Genomic DNA, 27,215 nt, shown 5'->3' with positions numbered 1-27,215 from the left:
GCAGGCAGCAATCACAAGCCACTAGAGAGAATGAATATAATTTATTTGTACTTTTATTGGAAACTCAAAGATACCACTCAGTTCATTTTAAAACTGGTAATATCTACAGTCTTCCTTATACATCCAACACATTCTTATAGAAGTTACCCAAAGAATGTATTTTAACAAAGACCAAAGAAAGTTCATTACTGCCTCACCACACTCTACCATTAAAACTGGAAACAATGGATTTCAGGGATCTCTGTATTTAAGAGATGAAGCTGCTGTTTGTTTGCATGGTAGTTGACTTGCACAGTTCATTTATAGCAATCAATCAGTGGCAAAGCTGCTGCAAAGTGAACCACCCTTGAATACAGATTGTGTAGAATATTAATTCAGTAATAACTGAGTACTTGGAGGCTCACAGGTAAAGAGACTAATGTATTATACATCTCACATTATGCTGTGAGAGGTTGGAGGACTTTGAAGCCTTACAAGACCAAAACCATTCATAGTGCATATTGCATTGTTAAGAGGGAAAAACCCCCTGAACATCCAAGACATACAAACTTAAGATCACCTTGGACAAATGTGGGGGAAAAGTGGTAAAGCCACTCTTTGGAAGCAATCAATACCTGCACTGTTTAAACTTTTCTAAAAGTCAAAAGTACTGTCAGTGTAATGCTGCAGCCCACAGATGATTAACATGTACTGAAACATTTTCTTCTTTTAGAGATAAAGGTAACCAAAGAGGTGGTTTCATCTATGAATGCAATTTCAATAAACTGCTCTCAGAGAACTTTAAAAACCCCAAACCAATGACAAAATGAAAACAAAAAACCAAACCCACAAGTGCAAACCAACAGACCACCACCCTGTTACACAGGGAACAAGCCAGGACGTCCTACCCAGCTTCAAGCTGTTGCTCCAGAAGGATACAGATCTGTGGATCTTATCTGCCAGCCCTATGCAGATGTCACAGACTGTGGTGGGGGATCTGAAGTGGCCTCAAATCTCTATGTGGCTACCACCACCTGAATGTCACCTAAGGAGATGCAATCTGATTTATGACTGAATTTTGAAAAAACACAACGTGATTTAACCATTCCTTAAAAGTCACCATTTCTAGGCAATGAAAGGCTACCGATGCAGTCATCACAACTACCAATATGGCAGGGTCTGAACTGTTTGTGAAACCTCAGGTTTATTTACCTCCATTACAAAAGAAGAGTGGACTCCAAGTGAAGAATGATCCCAGATCACCCACAGATACTGTAACCAGCTACAGCTTGTATTTCTGATGCTGAACTCCAGTCCCCTGTCAGTCTCTCGTATGTTAATGCTGTAAATAATTCCATTTTTCTTTCCTTCTCTTTTCCCTCCCACAAGGCGGCAATCCAAGAAGTCCCTTGGGTGACTTGGACGCGTATTTTGTGGCAAGGTACACATTTGTTTTTAAGGGAGAAGTAGTCCAGGAAGAACAGTATTTAAAACTTCCTTCTCTTCGGCCTCAGAGACCACAGACTTACCAAAAACTACTCCTAGAGAAGCACACCACCCAAAACAAGGCTGCCACCCTATGATTTCCCTAACAACACATGGAATAAGATACTTAATGCAGTGCATTTAAACACACTTCTCTGCCCAGGGCCCAGGGCAGTTAGCTCAATACAGCAAGTTCCACATTGTTGTTTTGTTGGTTTTTTTTGTCTGAAAACATTATAAAGTACAAAAGGCAGCTGACTGTCCATCTAGGCTCCACAAAGGATACAGTATATATCTTTAGAGAACATAACTTTATTTAATAGAAGTTTTTTGCTCCAATATACAAAATAAGGGACTGCAATCCCAATTAACATTTACATAGTTACACAGCAAATAAATTCCACCATTTACAACAACTGACAACTTTCCCACACTCCTCAATGTATTACAGTCAAGAAAAAAATCCTATAATGTTTTACATACCAATCAGTTATATTTCATGTTTCTGTCTCTTTTAATTCTGTTTTAAGCTGCAGTTTCTGACATCAGTTTCATTAAGAACTTACAATTATTTCAGCTGCGCTAAAAGAAAAATGAAATATATAATTTGGAATACTATCTCAAAACTCCTATACAAAATAAAAGTCAGTATCTTATAAAAATACATAGCAGGAGTAAAACCAGTGAAACAACAAAAATGTTTTGAATTTTCTTAAGGTATAAAACATTTATCAACTAGCCTCAGCTTTTAACTACATTTAAACAAAAGAAATAAAAAGAAAAAAATAAGAAAAAAAATAAGAAAAAATGAAAAAAGAGACCAAACAAATTAGCAAAGGTAATACGACTGTTCTTTTGCAATACTGTATCTTTAGTATGCAAAGGACTTCATCCTTCTAACATGCACCATTATCCAACTGATTTACCCCTTTAACCCTTCTTCTTTCAAAAGCCAAAAATAGATGTTAACATTATTTGAATCCTTTCAGAAAAATCCAATCACATTTTTCTGCACCTCCCACAATATTTAGGCTTTACTTTACAATGCTGGTAGTTTAATCACGATACGTAATCTTCTATAAAAGAATTTTAGCCAAACCAAGGTGTTAGAAACTCTGCATCTTACAAAAGCGATTTATTATAGTATGACAGTTGCTAAATAGCCCAATTTATTTAGTGACCCTGTTAAAGATTTGTTCAACTGAGTGAATAGGTGAAGTCATTTCCTGAGCTAAAAGATACAGGTAAGTAAATAGGCAGTTATAGCAGCAGACAGGAGACATTCTTTTTAAAAGTTGTAACAGCATCAGTAAAATAACCTTAGAAAATTACAGTAATGTAAAAATCACTAGCTGACAAGGGAGTGACAAGGACATCCAAGACCTGATTGCCATAATCTGGAATGCACATCCAATGACCTTCCAGAAATTACATTCAGCTACTGTCAGACAATATACTCCTAAGAAGGTCAAACAATTCACATTTCTTACAGATCAGGTGTTTTGTCAAGATTTAATTCTTAATGCTGTTTCATAAACCCAAAGCAAGGTAAAACTGCTTAGTTTCAAAAATTTCCACTATACAGCACTTAAATATTATTACTTTTGCAGGAATGTGGTATCTTCAGTCTCATGAAATTCCAAACCTATTTCTTATTACTCAGACTTAATTTAATGTTTAACATAAGTTGACCTGGTTTTAGGAGAGGAAATAATAGTCTTAGAATTGTTTCCTTCGATCCAAATCACTCTAATTTGCCTAGAGGATGAACCATTAACAAATCATCAAAGAACTTCAAAGACCGGTAAACCACCACTGCACCAACATTTTCTTATGATTTAAGTCTTTTACAAAATAGTTTGATCACTTTTTTTCACCCATTAATGGGAAGAATCGATTCTGACTTAATTAAACAAAGTACCTGAGTTAGATACCAGTTCCTCCAGTAGGAAATCTCTCTTCAGTGTTATGAACTTTTTTCCAATATTGTAGGCATCGGTTTTGTAATTTTTATTGTCTCTCCTTGAATATTTAAACATAATTAGTTTAAATGGAAATGAATATATAAAATTTCCAATACTTGTTAGAATAAAGGACAGTACACAAGATCCTAAATTACAATGATCTATAAATAAAAATAAACTATTACAAACCAAATCTTTCCCCATACGGAGATTAAAAGCCATAATCTTGACTGATTGTTCCCGTTCACACATTATAAATAATGTAAGCTTCTCCAGAGAAGCAAAGCATCCTTGCCTCCCTGACACCAGTTTACACCTTCAGTTAAACCACTTCCATCAAGAAGGCAATTGAGTTGGGCCCAGACATAACTTCTTACTCACATGTTAACCCTCCAGTCCTGAATCTTTCCAAATAACTTCACAGGGAATCCTTAACTTTTATGCACAACGTCTGTATAAAATACAGATTTCTAACGCTCTTAACTGCACTGATCTGGCAGCGCAGTGAGAACCTGATTCAAAGGCCACTGAAGTCCATGGAAGGCTTCAAGGGGCTCTGAACCAGGACCACAGAGATGGTATTCCCCAAAGGAAAGCTCCTGCAAGAGTGGCTGGTATCTCTTTTTGTTTATGGGATGCAGTGGAGATGTGCAGTCAGCATACCTGAGCAAATAAAATGAAAATGATACAAAAGTTTTAAGAACCCCAAACTCTTTACTTAGTTGTGTGCAAACTGTGCTATTGCCCCTAGAGCTCCCTGCTTTCCTTCTTTTCAGTGCTTGCTCCATTCCAGGATAGAGAAGATGTGAAACACAAAAATCTCTCTTCATTACAGCTCCCCCTCAGTCCCGAGACTGATAGAAGAGGATGTAACCAGACTCAGAGTTCTTTGAGATGTCTGATGTCAACCCGTAGAATTCTTCAATAGCTTGTGCATCAATTTTCTGCATGTAAAAACACAAAAAATTGAAGTAGGAATGTCTTGTGTAATATACACATAAAATTAGGTTCCACTCTAGAAGTTACTGTCAAACCAAATTCACTTTCACATAATTACATAAAATAAAAAAATCCAAATAATTCTTAAAGTTGTTATGTTTCAGCTTCCCCTCAGCCATCAACTGCACAGAGGGTAGGGGCTATGTATGTTTTAAACAATGGTGAAAGACAGTGATCATAAACAAAGGAGGTTCTTTTAAGTATAAAAGCCTAAATGCAATTCAAAGTGTGCACAGCTCTGCATACACAATTATTGCTTTTTAGACTGGGGTTGAAGCCTCTTTTCATCAGTACAACAGTCACTTTACTTTAAATTATCATATCCACAAGGGGGGTGCATGTGCTCTGGTTGGGCTTACCTCAACAATATCATCATCAAAAAGCAACCAAAAATCATGACTCTTCACTATTGCAATATAATGTCCTCTGTTAGGGCCACTGTAAAATAAAATGAGGAAAGAACATAAACCATAACACACATATGTGATGATGCATTCCCTTTAATTGTACATCTTGTAGAAAAACAATATTTAAAAGTAACTAAAATGGCTTCCACTACAATTTCTGTTTGAATGTGTCTTGCCTTTTTTTTTACTCTCTACTTACATCATCCTTATAATACAATCTTATTTATTAGGCTAAATAAAGGATTATAATTTCAAATAAAGAATGAGCAGCACAGGCACTGAAAATATAAATGAAATCTGAGACAGAGAACTGAAATCACTTCTGATATTTCATAGAGACAGAACAGATCCCAAACTATTTCTGATCTTCAGAAAGAAAAAAGCCTGTAGAGTTGCTGCTCAACTGCAGTCTCTTTATCTGATCCACTGTAAACAGAAACTGAATTAAGCTGGCAGCTTAGGAGTCTCAAGAAGCTCAGTAATGAGAAGGGCTCCTAATTAAAACTGTTACAATGCTTAGCCTCCTCAGTTATGGCAGACAAGAAATTTCTCCACAACTGTGCCAGAAAAAAAACAACCCACCATAACTTTTGGAGTGTCTTATTTCTCATCAGGTTTCAAGTAAGGAAACAGTACAATTTCTGAAACAGCTGCCCTTTACAACTGAAAGTGTATAACTAAGTGAAAGCAGTTCTGGACCTGCCTGAACTGGCTAGCAGCACTCCTATGTTTTTGTGCCCAGATCAGGGAGGGAAGGTTGCCATCCCTGAGGGAGATGTCTGTTATCACCAGATCACCAACATCATGAAAACAGGGGCCACCTCCTGCCCAAGGCTCTGAGAACAGAGAAGTTCCCAAGACTGCAGCTTCAATGAAGAAATGGTCAGAATGGCCAGAAAGCATTTCCCTTATAATCCAGAACAAGAGTGTCCCAAAAAACTATGACACAAAGGCTTATTTTCCAAAATTGTCCAATTTGAGATCTATTTATCTTAACTCTACTCTTTAGTCACTGTGAGAACACTAAATAAGTAGAGCAAATTGCCCAAAGAGAAAGTGAAATCAGGATTCCTAGTTATAAAACTGTGCAACCTAATCTAATGTCAAAGTTACTCTGCTTTGAGTCTTAGTATTTGACATAACATAAATTATTCTGTGATTCTAGATGTCAAATTGCAATTTTCAACTTTGGGGCTTTACCTACTCAATAAGCACTTTATAGAACAACCTGGTTTTAAGCCTTGAAGTCACAAAAACATTTGTTGAATACAGCAAAAACAAATATAAATTCAACAGTCCTATTTTGAAAGCAACAAAACAAAGTAATCGACAAAACTCATAATATATGGATGTATTTCAGAAAATGTTGCTCAAGCCTTAAGAAAAAAAAAACACACCCTAAAGGAAATGCTTTATAAATGAATCTTTCTATAAAGCTTTCCTTCCTAAGAAACCTTTTTTCCTTAGGAACTGTTTTTAAATATTATTATATGATATTGTGCATTTTGTGTTGGGCTTTTTTAAAACATAGTGAAGTTCATATAAAGACCTGAAATGTGAAATTTTTCATAATGATCTGTCAAAGCAACAAGGCCATAATTTCTGTCAGGACTGGTAATTTCTCCCCACAACACTTTTTTTTTTTCCTAATAAAGTTTTCCTTTTAAGAGGTCTTTAAATGCTATTGATTTATATTATACTGCATGCTTTGTGTTGCTCTTTTAAGCACAGTTATGACTATAAAAAAATCCCTTGCTTAAAGCAGAGTTATTACCTTCCACAATGAACTACCACAGCAACAAGGTCATACATTCTGTCAGGATTGGTGGCATCTCCTGAGGTGTTAAATAAACGAAGCTCTAAAGGAAAAACTACTCTATAAGAGAGTTTTGTGTATCGATGCAGCTGATCCATGTACTTAAATCTCTTCAAATGGAGAGCTAGAATCATAGGCAGCTTTTTTACTTTCATCCTGAAAAAGAGAACAAACCCAAAAAACCAACAGTATTTCCAATATCCATCTGAAACATTCAGTCCGTATCAACAAACAAGAAACCTGTTTTACTAACATCTTTAAAAACCTTTGCAAGGACTAAAAGAACCAAAATAATAATCTGTTTAAAAGTATTTTGTGTTGATAAACTAAAGGGAGATTTTTAACTGAGAGAACCGAAAATGTATTTATTTAAAACAATAAGATACAGTTTATAAAAAAAGTTGTGATGAACTCACATGATGATTTAGACAAAGATCACATAGCACAGAATTCAATTTTCAAGTATATCTACTTATAACTTTCTGGAGTTCCCAAAAGCAAAATCTAGATCCCACTTGATCTACCCAGTGCAGGTATTGCAAGACAGATATTTTAGAGGTCCTGTTCCAGCTGAATTTCCCAGTAAATCTGTCAAGTCAAACAAGCTCTTTAAAATAAGCTTTGTAACACCATTTTGTCACTTAGGTGTTATTCTAAGTTTTCCTAGCCATTCATTTTCAAGCCATTCATTTAAAATTTCCAAGGGACATAAATGTAGCCCACTGTTATCCACCTACCTCCTGCTATCCAAACAAGATAAGGCTGTGCTCTGGCACAATAATTTTGCACAAATGTTGCAGCAATGTTTTACGGAACTCAAAGCCAGAACGTGACCTAGTTTTACTGAGGGCTCAATAGCCCTTTTCCCTAGCAAGAGGTATTGAGATCTCACATCAGTGCCTACAAATCCTCCTCAGGCAACCATAGCTGGCCAGGCAGCAAACACAGACTTCCAAATCTTTGGGCAATAAATCTGCCCATCCTCAAAGAACAACCAAACCAGAGCGCTCTGCTTCTTGGCACAGCCAAGATCAGCCTTAGATCAGCACAGTGCTGATTCTTCAAACTTTCAGCTCCAAAAGGCAGTTCAAAAGTCTCTGCAATACAGGCCAGGTTTCAGACATGTCTGTTAAGACCATACCTTCAGAATGTCAGGAAATCTGTAAAAGACAACCCTTTTTCAAGAGATAGGGGGACTGTGGACAAATTCCTTGCTAACTCACCTGCCCACAAGGGAAGTAGGAAATTAAAACAGCTGGAGCAGGGCAGAAAGATGACAGAAGGAGCTATTTTTTTAGGGAGAGTTACATTTTTATTATATTATGACTATAATTTTTGTTCTCTTTTCAAAACTAAGTCCTTTTCCTATAATGTAACTGTGTTTGGTAAGAGAAGCTCTTTCAATGGTGAAGAAATTTGGTAGCTGAGTAGTCCCCATCACAGATAAACTGTTTTATAGAGATGGAAGAAAAATATAGTGTATATGTAGGGAAACTGAACTTATGCCCCACGTGAAAGCCAAAATACAAACAATCAAAGCTGTGTTTTGCCGATACGCAAGTGCCTACAGTACAGGTTTATGTCAACCCAGTTTATACTGGTCAGGGATCACATTGCCTCCCACACAGAAAAAGAGCTCAGGCAACAGAAAACAGGCCAGGCCTGGATTCACAACCTCTACCAGACACCAATTAGTAAGCTCAGGCAATGTGTGCAGGCAGACTTGGCAGACGAGATATTCAAAAGCTGTGTGTGAGATCTATGGTAAAGCAAATAACCAGCAGCAGTGGTATAACCAGTAGAGCACGTCAGAGTTCCCACTCCTTCAGCCAAATACTTTCTCAGATAATAAATAACCACACAGTACACAAACTGACAGGTTTTTCAAAGGTGTAAACAAGACTGGAATTATTAGGCAGACAAGAATTGTTTTTAAACAAACATGATGATTTTCAGGCTTCCACAGAGCTTCTGATGATTTTCAGGAGCACTGCCAAGCAGTTTAGCACAACTAATCAAACATGTTTAAGAAATCAGATACTCAGTTAACAACACCAGTTACAAAAAGTGCTATCAAACTGATGCTTTCAGCAACTGGAAAAATTATTTCATTTTCAAAACAAAAGTAAGTTTAAAAAGTCACATGCAATCAATGACTTTTCATCATTGCCAATTATATTTGATTAGTCACTGACAGTTTGTTTTAACTTGGCTTTTTAACTTATTTTTGGTCTTAAGACTATTCATTTTCTCATTTGTAAAATAAATAATGATCAAAGGAGTCCCAAAATGCTTCACATGGATTCCCACTACTCATGGAAAGAGACACATTGAATTCTAGCAAGGGGAATGAAGGCAAGTTACTTTTAAGTGGAAGAGTAGAAAAATTAAGGGGAAAAGGGTGTTCTCTCCATACACAGACACACAGACACAGACACACACACACAAAAGAAATCCCAGAGTATTTTCATTCAATGCATGGGTTACTTTTCTCCTTTCCTAACTGTGATGTACCTTTTATGTGCCTCTTGCTTACTGCGACATTCTTCACAGTAATACTTGTATTCACTGCACAGAGTTTCTGTGTTGCTGAAACCCCTGAGTAAAAAAAGAAAGCTTTAAATACTAGTTTTTTACATGAAATATCCATATAAATGTACAGTATCAATATAAATGTATACACTTAAATCTGTATTTAGTTTTATTTCCTGCTTTCTGGGTAACAGGTAAAGACAAGCCACAAAAAATTCAGATTTTTGTGCCTACCTTAAACAGTGAGTGATTGAAGTATTCTGCTCCACATCAACTGAAAGGTCTAGGAAGTCTTCATCTTTGCTGCTTACCTGCATGAAAAGAAGACCCAACAGAACACAGTTAAAACAAATAATGCTAATTTACCTCTGTTTTTCAGTACCACTTTCTATTGACAGAATATATCTTTTACCCTATAACATCCTTTAAAAAATATTTTCAAGTGGCCTTTCTATTTCAGAGATTTGCTGAATTTTCTGATTTTTTTCAGAAAGGGTGAAGTGTGGGTGAGTCTCTGATTGTAGATAATGCCAGCTGTCATTATGCTGTGATTTCAGATCAACAATATTAATGTCAAGTTTCTTCTACACCTCAGATTTTTCAAAAGAAGAGAATCACTGTGATTCTTCTGCTTAGTACTCTCACTTCTGTTCTTCTCTGACTCCCTTGAACTGAGAGTTATGTATTTGCATGTCACAGTGTACCTAATGAACAGCATGAATATTTTGAAGCCTCTTCCTGGCTAGATTCATACTCTTAAAGGAACAGCAGCCAATTCACAAAAATGTAAGAGTAACAAGAAAGTAAAACAGAACATTCTAGAAGCAGAAAATAAATCCCACCACAAATCCTGACAAATGATGAAAAAATCCGCAGCTGCCCTGAAAGCCAACTATGTTACTGAAGTTTTTAAAAAAACATTAATGTGCAACTTTAACTATTGCCTGCTAGTGTGTCCTCTCTGTATCTAAACATACTCAGTGTCACTCATGAGAATGTCCTCTGCCTAGACACAGAAGTAAATGCTTTCAAAAAAGATACCTGGCTGCAGTTTCTTGACTGAATGCAGGGAAAGTGAAATGGCTATGGGGAAATAACATAAGTCGATCTTTTAAACATATGAGATTTATTTTCCCTTTCCAACTCAGAATAAAAAAAAAAAAAAAAAGAAGTGGAAAGTTGTATCTCTGATAAGAGATAAGAATCACACAGATCCTAAGGGCAGTGTACATGGAGGAAAAGAAAAAAAAGCAGATGGTCAAGACAACTATATTTGAGAATTAATACCACAGGGCAAATCCAAACACTCATGAAATTAAGTTGAAAGCTTCTATTAATACCTGTGAGAGGACTGGGCTCCCACTGCTCTGTTCCTGGTCTTTCCAGGAGTTAAATGTGCATGTCAAAAAATGCCGTTATGTCAGTACACATAACTTCTATTGCAATATTCAGATGCTCAAGTGTAATGTTAATGCTTTTAGAGAGAGCACAGAACACATATGGAAAACTTCCAAAATGTTTAAAGTGGGGAAAAAAAAAGACACCTGCATCTTCACTGTGCTGCACATTTCCTGCACTCAGGGATGTATTATGGTTTAGTTGTGTGGACAATTCTTCAAAATATCCCCTCACAAATCACTCTTGGAATTATCAGACCTCCATTTATAACTCTAAGAACTCTGGCGGAAATCATTGTAACTGGGGATTAAGAAAAAAAATCAGCTCTAGAAAATACTCTGCTGCTGCCGTCTTCAGCAAGGACATCTGGAATTAGGGAGTCATGTGATTGGTGTTATTCAGAAATGCAATTAGATAATACTTCCTCTTTTGGTCTAATCAAAGAAAATTACGTGAAACAATACAGATTTCACAAGCAGCTTTATCCCACACAGAAGCTGTAAGGGCATAGAGGATATGGAGAGGAGGGAAGGGATGCGTTCTACTTGGTTAAAAAGAGATCAGTACTGAAAACAGAAGTTCACAAAAGGACAATTTCCATTCTCTGTGATAATATGGCCTTAGAACACCTCACTCAAGTTATCAAGAGGAACCATTAAAGGTTTTATTGCAAGAAGAGCCAAGTGAATCTTTTTCCATTTATGCTGGTGATTTATAAACTGTTATTCTTAATTTTTAAGACTCTTTGAGCCTTAGTATTTGAACAGATTTTTCTAACATGAACTCATACAGTTTTAATTAAAAATAAAAATAATTTAAAAGCCACTCTGGAGTCTTACAAGCCTTCTCCCCCCTTTTTGTAAAGGTTCTGTTTCAAATAAACATAACTAGGCTTCTTAGATTACAATCAGCAATACCATGTATTTCAATCATTTATAGAATGAAAAAAAGATGAGCACAATCAGAAAACCTCATCACTTGCAGAATCGAGCCCTGATGTGTTCAAAAAGCTGTCTGAGTGCTACTAACAGGAACATCTGAGTAATAGTGAGGAATCTGGATGTTCCAGTGTTGGTGTGCTGTTCTCACGTCAAGGACACAATCTGCACCCACACAGCTCAGCTGTACTCTGATGACTGAAGCTGCATAGAACACAGAGCTCAGAAGGCTGACACAGAATCCCTTATTGCTTACAGTTGGGAATTTCACTGGCAATGTGAGTCTGCTCACTGGCAAAAGAGCTCTTGCAGCTGCCATGTGTGCTAAAACAGAAAGCACTTTTAAAAGAAGCTGAAATAAAGTGTGTGATTTATCTTGGTTTAAAAAAACAAAAGAGAAATGAAAATTGGATATAGCTAAAGGCTCTACAGTACTCATGAGAGAGAACACTGGGATTTTCCTTATTGCCTTCTTTCAGTCCAAAGCAGAACTGAACCAAAGAATTTTATGCCTTGTAGAGTCATTTGAGCCAAGAGTAAGACCATCATCCGGAAATTGATATGGTGGTTTGGTGGTTTTGATAATTTCCTCTATTTCTCTGTAGAAGTACTGGCCACATGTAGCTGTTTGAAATTTAATCTTAATTAAGCCAATTCCAATACTTTCTGGTTTACTGTTATTCTTCCTTAAACTATGAGAGAAATCTGTAAAACCAATTCACTTCTAGCTAATTTCTATAAATTAGCCATAAAATTTACATTCACTTCATCATTCTTCCTCTACCAAGGGAGGGTGAAAGCATTATAAAGAGAAATCACATTAAAAACACGTAAAGACAACCTACAATACTTTTGTAACATATTCATTTAACAAAATGGCTTGATTCACAACATAAATCTTTGTTAAAGAATCATATCTATGTCCCTTATACTCCAAAGTCCATTCTTAAACTGAGGGTACATCTTTAGCCAGTTCAATTTTTTTCATTAAGATGGGCTAATGAAAGAGTGCATCTGGAAAGATGTTCTTTTCCACAACCAGGACAACTAAAATGAGAATAAAATTTTGCTCATTTTAGGAACATTGAGGAGGTTTGTCCAATTAAAAGAAAATGACTGCCACTTTGAGCAAAGATATATGCTATGATTTATATTTAAATATGCAATAAATTTCCAATTTAAATTAAAAATATACTAAGGCTATCATCTTGTCATTAAGAAGCAGTAATTCATCCCCTATTTCTTGTAATCTTATAGATGAAGTATTTCCAAGTACTCCTAATATTTTAACTTGTATTTCTGAACACAGAAAGAATCCAAATGCCAAAAGCTTCTAACAAACATCAAAACAATCATAGATATACTCAGAATTTTTGGACATCAGACACTATTCACAGTCGTAATTCCCACTGAATGTATTCAAATGTGTTTCTAAGTGTTCATTTTCAGGTCACTGTGTTTTAGACACAAGCTGATATACTAAAAAGAAACTGATAAAATAGTTTCCAAATTACTTTGATTATTTTCTTGTTCAGCAATAGCTGAATATTACTATTAGCTACAGTTAATAGAAAAAAAAACCCCAAACCTGAGCAGAGTTACTAGAATTCTCAAAATTGTGACAGATCTGATAGCTAATAAAATATGCTGGCAAAGAGCATATCAATGTTTTAAAATTGCATTAAGGATGGTACCTAGATCAAAATCCTGACAGCAGTAATTCATAATGCCACATGAGGAAAGGTAATGATGCCATTTGTGTCAAAAGACTTAGGCTAAACTTATGTTTCAAGAAAAAAAACAAAAAAAATCCCACAGCCGAAGAACTAGAAGAGAAACACTTGATAGTTGCAAAGAAATACTTATTAGGGAGGGGAAATCTGCTAGAAAACAAAAAAAGATAGCATGGACTCAGCACCTAAATTACTCATAGTCTGCAGTTACATTATACATGACATTATGAAGTTCTATTCTTTGAAATAAAAGAGTCGGGTATTTCTAGAAGACTGAGAAAATTACATGTGAAATATACAGATTTGATTAATTCCTCCTTTCCAGCGTCATGCTGACATATCTGCATTACCTATTTAAGTTGAAGAAAATTGGTATGAAGAGTTATACAAAAACCAAGTCATTTAGCTTTTTTACAATTTCTAAGAAATAGATCATGACAGAATTACTGTAATTTTTAAATTGTGCTGCTTTTCCTCTATCTCAAGCTGGCAAAATCCAATTTTAATTTTTTATGAAATACATTCTTTGTCTTATTGTAGAACTTCTCAAAAAATATTTTAGTATAGCATACTCAGAGTTCATTTCTTGGGGTGTAGCATTAGAAGAATTCCTGTGGACAGACATTTAGAAAAGGATTACTTTTCATGAACATGAAGGTATGTTTTTTGAGAATCTCCATCTACTATCAACGTGCCAAAAGCCAACCATCTTAATTTCTTGGTATCTTGATTACAATGGCTTTAAATTTAAAAACTAAGAATCCATGGAAACTGATTCATAATACTTGTTTATGAGATGTATCACTAAGCATGACATTGAGTTATTAAGACATTAAATTAGAGAAGAACCTCACACCCTCAAATCACAGACTATATTTTGGTTAAGAATACACCACTTTAGTATTTTCTGATCTAAATTTTGAAGGTGATTATGATTGCACTGACAAAAAATCCAACTGAGCATTTTCCTAACACTGATCAAATGTCTCTTCCTACAATTCATGCATCAGCTGCTGGAATGTTTTCACTAACGAAGAAAAAACACAAAGAGCATGCAGCTCTGAAACACAGCAGAATTTTCGTTTACAAAGCACATGAAAACTCACAGTTTCACAGGTAAGACATCTGGTTTCATTAGTTAATGTTCCCTGAAAGATTTCGTGCACCCAGGTGGGGTCTGGCGGGCTGTTGTTTTCGCTGTCCACGTTGCCGTTAGGCAGGTGCCCGTTCTGCTTCTCTTGCTTTCTCTCCTCTTGCAAGATGTCCGCGATTGTATTTAAAAGATAGTTTAGGAACTCGTGTGCATCCTGCTGCATGTAGTTATCAAAAAGTTCTGCGAGATAAAACAGGTTTATGAATGGCTCAGTTAGTGCTATACTACAGAAAGGTTTTTAAGGGAGTCAGATTTCAAAACCACTCCTTTGTTTCACACCTTGAGTCATTCAGGGCAATACAACACCAACCCAAAAATGCCTACTTGATAAACTAAGCCAAAAAAAATAGTGGGTGGGAAGAGGGGACAGCAAGTCAGCTTGCACTGACAGAAATCACTCAGCTGATTGGATTTATCTGAAAATTGAACCATACTGCAAGAAAACCAGGGCAAAATTCAAGGGCCTAAACACAGGTGTATGTGGAGTGCCACCTGAACTGGTAGAGGTCATTCTGCCCAGCCTCCAGATGCCACTGGATCTCCTACAGGGGCAATGCTATTTCTGCCAAGCTTAGGTCAATGTCTTGGGTAACACAGACTTAGTAATAGTTCTTTTCTCTCTGACCAGGAACTTCTTAGAGGAAATTTACCTGCCTATTCTATATCCCCAGCTAACACCATACAAGGCTTTTAATGTGCAATTACTTCACTTTGCTGGCAGTCCAAGAATATTCTAAGAGACAGGTCTTCAATGTGCAGGAGTGGAGAGATGAATGAAAAAGATACTCAGTGAAGTTCAAGTTTTGAAATGCATACAGGGAGTCCAGGGAAGCTTTACAGCCATTCACCAGATGGCATCTGGGAATAAACTTCAAATAAGAAAAAAAAAGTCCAGGGTTATTAGCTAAGTAGGGAAACCTGGTGCTAATCTAGGTCATTTTGAGAAATTAAGTAGTTCAATAGGTCAGGCAAGAGTGTGAACCATGTAGTTTATTTAATTAACTACTCCACTATTTTTGAGACAAAGGAGTTGAATCTAGCCAATTGCAAGGTCTTTATTTAATCAAGTAAATCAAGGCAGAGCAAGAGCTACAAGTCTCTTGAGGTAAAAGACTTCAGAGGTTCTTCACAGTGTAGTATCACAAGCCTGCCAAGACTATGTGCCCAGTCAGTAATAAGCATTAACTACACCAAAGTGAAAGCTACAGATTGTTCATTTTACAATTAGAAGAACTTTATGCAAATGTAGCAGTATACCTCCAGCTGACTTCAAGACAGCAGTTGCTTCCCAGACAATTAAACTTTAAGGTCATCAATGGAAAAATACATATAAAATATAAAAATTTTTATAAAAATACATCCAAATTGAGTGGCAGATTACAAGGCTTCATTTATACTTTAACATCAAAAAAACTTCTAAAACATTCTGACCAATTAGCCCTGCAGATAAGAAACAAGAAATGTGAAAAATCTCTAGAAATCTCTAGAAAATTAGGATAATGATGACATTTAAAAACAATTTTCCAAAACTACTTTGTGGTTTTAAAAGTAGGTCAAGTTACATATTGCATAAATTCAAAATCAGTTTTAAAAAGTGGGGGGCTTTGATCAAGGTTCTTAAGAGCAAGTCTTCCCACAGACTCAGTTTGGAAGACTGATTCCTCCATTCAAAAAATGTTTTTTTTAAAAACAAAGAACAAAGGTTTTACAGTGAATTTTGATTACAAATATTAAACTCCTGGAGAAACAAAACTAGCAAGCAATTTCATAAGCAGCCAGTGACAATATGACAATACACTTTAGCTCTATATGAAGAGAGACAAGGATTCTCTCTCAAAACTGCTCCAGGGTTACACCCTTGTTCTGAGGCTACCTCTTATTTATACTACAACACCAAGTGCACTTTCTGTATAGGTACTTCACAGAGCATAAATATATAGGTATTCCACTACATCCACTTCAGAATTAAATCATAACTGGTATAATTATTACACAAGAAAAAAAAATTACCATTTTCTTTTCGTAATCTTGTTATGAATTTCTTGGGAGGTATTACTCCAACTTTTTTCTTCTGGGTGGCTATACTGTGGAAGAGATCAGCTAAGCATGTAAGGAGATTCTCTTTTTTTCTCGGCTGGCTCTTGTATGCTAAGACTTTGTCTCGAAATGGTCGACAAAAATAAAGTGCCTGGAGAACCGAATTGCAGTAGCACGTATTCCCGAACTACAAAATAAGAGAGAGATCTGTGAGTTTGCATTCTATTACTGTAGAGAGGTAAAATTAATTACAAGGTATAAGACAGTGCATAAGCAGGGGCCAACTTTCTGCAAGTCATTTCTTCCTGACTTTAAGGTAGAAAAATGTATTGATGATGCACAAAGGATTACCAAGTACACTGTATGTAAATGCATGAAAAACCTAGGTTAATTTGAACAATACTATTTAATTTTGTCTCACTTAAAATTTAACTCATTGGTAATATTTTACATCTATTTGGGTCAAAATGTTCAAAAAATACCCCCAGTGTCACTACTCCCAAAATATGCTCAGGTAAAAATATCTGTCTACCGCACATCAGTCAGAACAGCAATGAACATGCACAGCATGACCTTGTTCTGTGAAGAAATTCAGCTGAAAAATGGAGAGCATCTCACACACTTCAGGAATTAGATTCTCCAAATCTTAATAGCTGTCATTGAAGTCTGAAATAACTACTTTAACCTGCTCCTACATTTTCAGTTCTCGTTCCAGGGTGACAAGATTTGTTCAAGGAAACTCCTGAATGCCAATATGACATGGCCTGCTTAGGATTCAGAGCTATGGTAGTTAGTAGCTTGAAATCAATGCTGCAGGGAAAAGAGAACACAACTGGGATAATATGAAAGCTAAAACCTAAGGCATCATGTGCACACTTTGAAGGACATAAGCCACTGGACTGAAAGAGGAAAGCAGAATCAGCAAGAAAAGCATCCATAACCCACTTTGTGCCAGGACGCACCAGGTGGGACACTCCAGACGTCCCCCTTCCTCAGACTCCTTTAGGCACCTGAGGTCACTGACACCGTCTCCAGCTCACCCCAGCACTGCAAACATCCCCACCACACCTGTGAAGGCATTGTGAGCCATCAGAGGATACAGCCACCCTAATTTTATGCTGCCCTCCTCCAGTGAAACCTATTATCCAACACTGAAAATGTGGGAAAAATCTTCATGAGGCCCTCAGCCAGTAATCCAACCTTTCAGCTGCAGTCATGCAACGTGCAAATTGAAGCATGCACCTACTACACACATTCTGCAAAACGTGGAAATAACATTCAGATTTGTGTTACACAGAGATAGCAGCACACAGAGATAGCAAACTCTGAGAATATTATTTTGATGGGGAGACTTACAGAGCAAAGACTGCCTTTAGAGATATTTTAAGAGCAGGTTCATTCAACAGAGAAAAAGAACTAAAAGCTTTCACATCTCAGGAGTAACAGGGAAGTAACTACTTTTTGCTCTCTCCCAATTAAGACAAACAAGAGCACAATGCAATTTAATTACAAAACTTAAAAATTAATTACTTTATTTTAAACTAATGAATTACAAAGAGCTACTTTCTAAATAACCAAGACACACTCAGAGAATAAGTAAGAAACATATTTAAAAAAAAATTAAGATGTCATTAAGGTATCAATATTAAAAAGTGATGAATTTAACATCCATTATTTCTCTTTATTTAAGCTAGGAAAATGCTTATATTAGCTTCTTTGTGGTCCAAATCTGCAAATAAGTCAATGGAAGAGGAAAACTGGGGCTTTTTACCTTAAAGGAAGTTGGTGGAATCACACAGTAGCTTCTGTCAAAACATTTAATATTGTAAGCTAACTATTTCTGAGTTTGTAATTAGAAACAGCCATAAGAAGAGAACTACATGAAAGGGTTAAGAAAGTTCTTAAAATTTAATTAAATTGGAAAACTGCTAAAATTTCTACAGCAAGTGTCAAGAGATGAAAAGCAAGCAAATTAGAATTTTCATAAGATTCCAGTTTTAAAAAGGAGCAGTCTGATGATAAATTAATTAGAATGGCAACCATGCAGTGAGACTAACAAAATATGAAGACCTCAGAACACTGAACAAAATTTAGATTAATTTAATATGAATGTATGTTAACCTACATGCCTGTGAGTATGAAATAAAAGCAACCACATTAAGTTCATAAAAGGCTTTCTCCAACCAGATTCAGAAACACAGCAGGCAATAGAAGACCGTTTGAAAGCAAACTCCTGAAGAAAATTTAATTAGTTCACATTTGTTTTATCACCAAAGCATCGGTCTTTATTACTTTAAAACTCAAAATCTTTTTAAAATAAATGCTTCCAATCATTAAAACAATTAAAATGGCACCTGTACTAAACAACAAGTGGGAAATGTTTGGAGGTTTCTAGACTATGCAAATACTCAGTTTGATAAACGAACAAATGCTGGTCTTCCCACCATTATTACTTCAGTTCCCATCTTTAGAGAAGCACCCAACACCTTGCTCCAGTCTCCCCATGCTTCCAAGAGACCCCTTCCTCCTCCCCACCTCAGCCAGCACTGCCCAGAGCCACAACACCTGGGAGTGAAAGCCCTGCAACGTGGAACTTCATGTTTGTCCAGCCTGCCTCAGAACAGCAGTAGAAAATGTAAGAAAGACCTTGTTGGAACCATCTTATGCTGTGTATGACTAAGAGATGTAAAAAAAAAAATAAAAATCCACATTTTTTCTTTTTATCAGTTCATACTGTTTTTCTTCTCTAAATTCTGAGAAATCAGATTGTTTCCTTTCACAAAAATACTGCATTCGCTATGTTTTACACACACACCCACCCCTGAAAGCAAGGTTACAACACCCAAACCTATGTGGAAAAATGAGACAGTAGGCAGAAAAAACATCACTGTGCAACAAAAACTCTGCACACCCACGAACACTTATAGTCCTATAGCTTACTCTTCTGATGCACATACAACTGGGAAGAAATGTGGCTGTTGAACCCCATCCAACAAAGAGATTTACAAGAACTTAGATCTGCTTGGAATACTGTCTTTGAGCAGCTCTGGGGTTCCTCCCAGCTCTGATGCACTGGCAGCTCAAACAACTTTTCGTTGTTGCAATGGGCCATTCCAGTGAATAGGGTTTCTCCAAAACACCTGGACTGAATAACCAAACCTTCTCCTCTAGAGATCTGGTGAACTGCTGAAGAGTTTCCAGAGCAGCTGAGATTAAAAGTCTTATTTCATCTTCACTGGATAAAATGTGAAGCACATAGATTTGAACAGTTTGCATTACTGCACTGAAGAGGGAAAGCAGAATGATCAGCAGATTTGATGTTCCTGGTTGTCCATATGCATGGGACATCACACTCCTAATGCTTTCATCTTACCACATATCCTACATATTTCCTGCTGATTTAGTGAAAGATATTGTCCCTTCAAGTCTTAGCTGAATTTTCCATTCCCATCAACCATCTGGTCTTCCATATGTTTCCCACAACTGCCCTTTCTTAGGTCGTCTTTTACCTCTCAAATTGCTCTTTCAGCACATCCTCTGAACAATCCCTAGATTCTATAACAAAGCTGGAAAAGAGGTAAGACAGTGCTTTTGCCTCCTCCTCTTTTATGCCACCTCTGGATCAATTGTCAGACCTCTATTTCAGGACTGTCATCTTTATTTAAAAAGCTTTTCTGTATTCCAGACACTTCAAATGGCCACTTATCACACAGTTAGAAGAAAGCTACTGACTACCACATTATTTCCCTTTTTCCCATTACTCTGAAGAAAGTTAGGACAAACAAATCAATAAACAAATTAGAAAAACTTAGCAGTAAATGTAAATGAGCCTCTAGGAGCTTCATTTCTTGCAATTGCTACAAAAAAAATAGAGAAATCAATGAAGGAAAAAATTGTGATTTCTATCGCTTCTCAGTCTAATAGTACTAATTTATAATGTAATTATCTAGTATTTCTTTTCATTATCATTATCTCTATCATTCTTTCTAGTCATTGGCCACAGTTTGTTACTTTCACTTTTCCTGGCAGATTTACATGCTGCAAGTTTATTACACATTTATGGTGTATATGTGCTGTGTTAGTAAACACAACCTGCAGAACACATCTGAAAACCATTCAGGCATCAACGTGATTGAATTTCCTTAGCTAACCACTGTACCTGAAAACCAGCACCAGTGTGCCATAAATGTAATGAGATCCCATTTTATTATTTGTTACAATTTTAGCCCACAAAATTTTATTGTTTGAAGCTAAAATAAGCAAAATTCCTGTAGTAGACAGAAAATTAAAAGCACTCTGATATATTGTAGCTGCCTGTCTCTTATGTGTATGGTTGAGGGCAATGACAGATAGCCCCTCAAATTTCTACTCCCTATTGAGTACAAAAACCAGAATTTGTTTATCTTCATGACATATAAGGAAGATTGTCCTCTATCGAACGTTCTCTTAAGGGTACAAAACTATATAAAACTTCAAGATTAGGTGTACAATATAATTTCACTGTTAAGTCTTAAATCCTCTCTGGACTTGGACGAGAAATTAGGAAACAGTTTATCTGTCAATGGAGTAATGGATTTGCAAAAACCAAATTTGTCACTGGAGAACTGGAAAGCCTAAGCTCAGCTGCAGAACTACAGGTATTAACAGTGAAACTCTTGTATTCCCTCTTCCAAGAGAAATAGCATGGCATTCGGAGGCTATTTCAGCTTTTGTGAGAAAGGAAAAGAAACCACTTGAATTTAAGTGGTGATGTTGTGAGATGCATGGAAGTCAGTTCATCAGTGTTTACTGACTCCACAGTGCATGCTCAGATTGCAGACTCTCAAAACAGGTCCATGCTAAGCACCTGGAGGTAGAGACATGTTACAGGACAACATTTAAATTATCAGTTTCATTAAGAAAAGCAAGACAATAGCTCTTGTTAAATCAACCTGCTTTAACTATGCCGTTTCTGAAGCCAAATAAAGAGAAAAATTTAATTTTTCACATCAGTATAATGCAATTTCTAACAAGATATATTTTACATAATCAGAAATTAAAGTTTAAAACACTGAATTATTGATTTAAACAATCCAATATATTTTTTCTGCTTTGATCTTGGGGCTGTATTTTTTATCTTAATATAAATAGCAGATATAAATACTTCATAGGATCATATCTTTCACGAGTTTTTTGTTCTTTTAATGTATTTATTTTACCTTATTGGCATATTATGAACCAGTAGCTACATATTTGAAATACCCATCTTTAAGACATACACATTTTAATAACATTAAAGTGATGTAAAAATTACCCTACAACTAATAAAATTAAATTAAAGTATTCAATAGGGAGCCCATTTCAACAATTCAGTAGCGTATTTTAACAGATACACTAAATACTGAAACACATTTCAATAGTAAAAATATTCAGTGATTACATCATTCAGAATTCTAAGTATTTACTCATCCCAGTCTTGTAGTTTAACCAACCCATTCCTGTCCTTTCAAAGCAGTACGTTACGGTCTGAAACTCACATTAACCAAACCAAAATAGTGCTCATTGACTGGAAATTGTTCCGGACCAATCTCTTTCTCCAAAGCTGAGGCATTGGCGCCCTAGAAAAAAAAATCAAAAGCAGCAAAATATTAGTATGGCAACAGTGAAAGTAGCTGAGGAAAAAAAAGTTTTTCAGCAAGGATAAACAACCAAAACCAACTAACCATCCATAAAAAAATACTTGCAAAACACCTGATTACAACTAAAAATTACCTTAGAGTTGTTTCTGTCTGTTTACGTGCTGTTCAAAAGCATCTCAAAGTTATATAACTCTCGTGTATTTTCATGCAATTACACTGTTTTGATGTTCTGTCCTTATTATTTCCAGAGTTGAATTACTTTAATAACACTTGCACTTATACAGGATGCAAAGCAGGTCATACAAGGCCAACTGACAAGCTCCTTCTAACAAGTGTAATTTTCATACTGTAAAAGCACATTCCAGAAAAAGTTAAGAGATGCAGACTGTTCATAGGAAGCAAAGAGACTGGTCTGTTTTACTTACCCTGAAAATGTAAGTTGTTCAAAGTGCTTTGTTAAACACCTTGAACTTTGTAAAACTGAAAGAAAATGCATTACAGAAAGAAAGGTGTGCATTACAAATGCTGCAGCCTTTGCCCAAAAACTCTGTTGGGTGTGATCCTCAAAAAGAAGTCAGAGAAAGTTACTTTGGTTACTCCGCGGCTGCTGACTGAACTGGTGCAATAAACACTGGGTTTCAAAGAAAACTGTTGCTTTCTTTTTTATTTAAAGACAGAAAAACTTGTATGCTGGAAAATTCAGAGAACAAAAAAACCCTAGCTTTGGGTGAGCTCTTACACTGATTGCTTTCAGGGAAATAGAAATGCATACAACTTTTTGCACACAACGAAACTTTTATCTATATATCTATCTACATATATCCTCAATGAGAAACACATGAGCATGAATATTGCAGCAGGTCTAAGTGCAGCTAAAATAGGGCAAAGTACGTTAAAACCAGTTGCAGCTCCATCCCAACAAGTTCATTCTTTACGCCAAAGATATAGCAAACAGCCATTACATAGGATATTAGAACAAATTAAATCAAAATCACAGACTGCACTAAAAACAGCACATAGGATTGCACAGATTAATTACGGGCAGGGAGTACTGGAGCAGAATGAATATTAGAACTGTATCAAGATGTATACAATTAAAATGAAACAATGATGTGGCATCTGCCATGGAATGACCACAGAACTTTACGCAAACTGCCTTAGCAGTTCTGAAACTGGAAGCATGTGCTCAAAGGCCCATTAGGAGGGAGCAGCTTCAACCAGAATAGGGCAAAAGACAGGAAAACTCCACGCTGGACACATCACAGTTCTGCTCCATTCACAGCATAGCCCCAGCTGCTTTCATCAGTCACATCCCCTCCAATTACCCAGTTTGATAAAGCCTCTCCTTTACTGGGGATTTAGCTGCAGGGCTTATTACTTTAGAAGGTGCTCTCAAGTGGAGATTACAGTGGTGAGGGAAAGGGGTATAAACCCTCATTTAAGATTAATGCACTCTGTGACTCTGAATATTTAGTTTTGCAGCCTTATTTAAATGCACCCACAGGCTCCAGAAAGGTGAGTATTACAAATAAACTAGGAAAAAGAAGGAACTGTGGGGGCCTTTAATGCTATTGTTAAAATCTCTACTTCTTTAAAAATAAATTCAAGAGAAGGTTTAAGGAAATTCTTTCTCTTTTCAAAGCTAGGGTGGAGTAGCTGCTTTATTCCATCTTTGAACGGAAAATATTATGATATAAACATTGATGTTTCTGTTTGTACAGACCTGAATACTGTATTTAGTTTTCCAGCACAATAAAGATCTGACTTGGCAATAAGAAAGGCATGCTGAGATACTACAAGATCGTCGTGGTTTTCTGATTATTCAAAGATGCTTCATTCAAGGCTCAGACTTTCACACTATTTCAAAGCATGGCATCATCTACGTTTAAATGCAGTTGTTTATGAATGTTAGTACAATCCAGCACGGATGTTTTACACCAATATAAAACCCCTTGAGCTACTCAGACTTCCCTTTACAGCTCTCTTTTTGTCTGTCATAAAGGATGCTATCTCTCCCTCCAAAGTAATCATTTACACTGTGCCCAGTGTATTGGTTGCAAAGAGCAGAAACACAGGAATAGTACACTAAAATGCGTGTTCACAACTGACCCATAAAAGCTATTTTAAAACCTAACTATGCCTTGCTTCAAAGTGTTTCCCAGTCATGATTACAGTCCACGTTATGAGTCCCAGCTGACTCCTATTATTATGCAAATACAGATGCAGGGGGGGAGCACTGCAGCATCACCAACTATTACGGTACTGTATCATCTCTTGGACATGAGGACAGAAGAGGTTAAAGGAAGAAGTGGGAATGCCTCTCTTTTCATCAGCCAAGTCGGAGTTACTGGACTTGGGAACACGATTTGGGAAATTTCAGGCTGTGCTGTACGCTGTGGTGTAGAGAATTTATTGCTCTGCCACTTAACTGGGATCTCAAGGGGAAATCCCCAACTAAAACTCTCTTTTTTGGGGTGCTCAATAACACATAGAACAGTTCAGTCTCCAGACTGCAGCCTGGCTTTGGTATTACACAGGGGACAGAAAGGAACATCATTAAGTTTGGCCAGCACACCCACCTCCAATTTCCCTTGTCCTTCTGAGGAAAAGCACACACGGTCATTATCCAAAAATGAGATGCAACAGAGGCACAGCAGAAGCCCAAGAAGATGATAATACTGCAATAATACTGGGATTTACCACTTTTTGCTTTGTATCAGTGTAAAAGCTATGCAGCTACACAACCAAGCACTGCCTTCCAGCACAGAGATAACAGTACAGGCATAAAGAACACTCATTTCTCATAGTTGATGAAATACAGCCTTACAAACTGGAAAGTTCAGCAACTAAGGTGTGTTTACAAGAACACAATATGAAATCAAGATTTGTTTTTTATTTGTTACTGAAAATTATCTTGGAAACAGCATTGAACTATCAATGATTACACAAAAATCTTCACAAACCTAATGAAAGTTAGGTGCAAAACAAATACTGCAGATTTCATCCTCCAAAATGATAAGTCCTGTAACCTTTACTTAATCATGTTCAAATCAGTTGAAAATTAATTGCTTTATCTTCTCCATCAAGCTAAAGAAAAAAGCTACACTATTTGATTTATAAATTTTGCCTTAAATGCTAATTCCTTAATGAAGATAATAAGGATAAGAATCTGTGTTTGCCACGTTAATCCCTTAATTTTCTCAACTTTTATTTTTAAAAGAGCTTGAGTTTTGTACAAATCAACACATTTAACACTAACTAGATGAGGGGTTTATTTCAGTTTAGTAGAATCAAAGCCCAGGAAATACAGTGGAATAGGAAGGTGTATTATCTTCGAAATGTGGATAGTTCTATTTTCCTGATTTGCACATTTTACAAACATAAATTGTCCCAAATTTCTAAAATAAACCAAAAAGCACACTGATGCCATGCATTTCAAGGGAAAAGGGAGGAAAAAAACGAAGCACAGACAAATGCAGATGCGTTTTTTTGTTCCGTTTTTCACTTGCTGGGACAATATCATTAAATGCTATTTACTATTGCCTTTTCTCACAGCCTCGGAGGCCACACTCTTGTGGTGCTGCATGTTGAACTAGTCCTTCTGAGACACACCAACAGCTGACACAGGGATCAGATAACTGGAGCCAATCTGTAAAATTGTTGCTTAGGATCTGACATACACACCTTGGGTTTCAGAGCACTCTTGTCAGATTAGTTATAGGCTGGTTTTGTGACTGAACACCAGCTACAGCTGAGCTGTGCTGTCTGATGTAGTTTCCTCCAAAAGCCATCTAATTTGTGCGCTCTAAGACTGCTCCCAAAACACAAACGAAAGCATGGTAAATTGGGATGCCACCCTACATTAAAAATACTGTCTAAAAACATGTCAGGAAGCAGGCAAACAATTGCAGTTTTAAAGTGTCCTACCTTGTCATTAGCATCCAACCCAGCAGGCAGAATTTCCCTTACAAAGGCCTGATTCATAACCAGCCTAACGTGCTTGGAAGCTTACACATCTTATTGGTCTGGGATAGGGGGGTTTGATCTATGCCGTCCTAGAATAAAGATCAGTCGGTAGCTTGGTGGGTCATCTTTTCAGTTGTTTAACAGCTTTACCCTCTAGTTTGACTAAGCTATAAATTTCCTGAGTAAAATCAGAATTTCACCTTTAAAACTAACTTCTTGTCTGAAAACTTGTATTTGTCCAGCATCCTGAAGATCCATTTCTTCCTTCACACACGCACTATGCTAGATCCTTCTCTACAATGCTCTCCACCTCATTCAAGAAGCAAGGAACAACACTGATTAAAGGTGACTCAAATAACTAAACCATGTTGCACAGGTATATGGAAGGCAAATTTTTTAAACATGACCATAGCTATAGGTAAATGAACAATACCACCACACAGTGCAGAACTATTACCCTTTCTAGTGAAAGAAGGGCATTAGAGGAAAAAGGGAAACTCAGTAACCAGGAAAAACAATGTCCCTCAACAAGCGTAAAATTAAAGGAATTATTTATAATTTGCAAAAATAAATCTCAGTACAGAAGCACTTACCAGTGCTTTCACTTCCTTTTTTTTTTTTTTTTTTTTTTTTTGGCTATTGATTAGAAAATTCCTCCTTGTTTGTGTGACTAGTGAAGATATACAGAATTTCACAGCCCAATGCACTAATTAATTCACTGTGACTGAAGGAATTATCTGTTAAAGAAGAAATGCAGAATTCTACTCTTCCAGTTACGTTTTATCAGAATATGTGAATTCACAAATTTCTCTATATTCATATGAATCAGGATTAAGAGCAAAGAGAACAGCTACCTTAAATCAGCTCATATTTGTTGCTTCAATTGCAACCAAAACTGAAACACAATTCTTTTGGTACTGTTTCTAGCCAGGAAATAGCAGTGGAATATGAGTGGGATTCAATAATCATTGTTGTTCATTTCTTTGCAAAAGAACATGCGTTATTAATACATTAAATATTTGGATAGTTTCAGTTCATGCTTTTTAAATACTTCCAAATAGTGTTACTTTATTAATCAGTCTAAGACACAGTCCTGCATACTCTCATCATGTGCAGCTAAGACAAAAGATTTTTTGAATATGAAGTAAAAACACTTCTGCCTGGGTAAGGAAAATTATACCAAAGCACAA

The 27,215-nt window shown here is 36.3% G+C and overlaps 1 protein-coding gene across 1 annotated transcript in view; it reads right to left on the bottom strand.

Annotated features, from left to right (window-relative positions):
* Positions 1-1,756: 1,756 nt before the first annotated feature.
* Positions 1,757-27,215, bottom strand: part of USP12 (ubiquitin specific peptidase 12) — a 31,288-nt gene continuing 5,829 nt past the window's right edge. Inside the window, exons 2-9 of the mRNA XM_005516277.3 lie at positions 21,958-22,038; positions 16,415-16,628; positions 14,358-14,584; positions 9,417-9,493; positions 9,165-9,248; positions 6,609-6,806; positions 4,787-4,865; positions 1,757-4,372 (exon numbers count right to left, since the gene is read on the bottom strand). Of these exons, the coding sequence (XP_005516334.2) occupies positions 4,271-4,372; positions 4,787-4,865; positions 6,609-6,806; positions 9,165-9,248; positions 9,417-9,493; positions 14,358-14,584; positions 16,415-16,628; positions 21,958-22,038 (1,062 nt within the window). The 3' untranslated portion in view covers positions 1,757-4,270. The remainder of the gene's footprint in view (positions 4,373-4,786; positions 4,866-6,608; positions 6,807-9,164; positions 9,249-9,416; positions 9,494-14,357; positions 14,585-16,414; positions 16,629-21,957; positions 22,039-27,215) is intronic.

The sequence above is a fragment of the Pseudopodoces humilis genome, chromosome 2 (genome assembly GCF_049639895.1).
Source record: "Pseudopodoces humilis isolate 2021_Gansu_Grassland_sample_001 chromosome 2, ASM4963989v1, whole genome shotgun sequence".
NCBI lineage: Eukaryota > Metazoa > Chordata > Aves > Passeriformes > Paridae > Pseudopodoces > Pseudopodoces humilis.
This window is presented reverse-complemented; position numbering and strand designations above follow the sequence as displayed.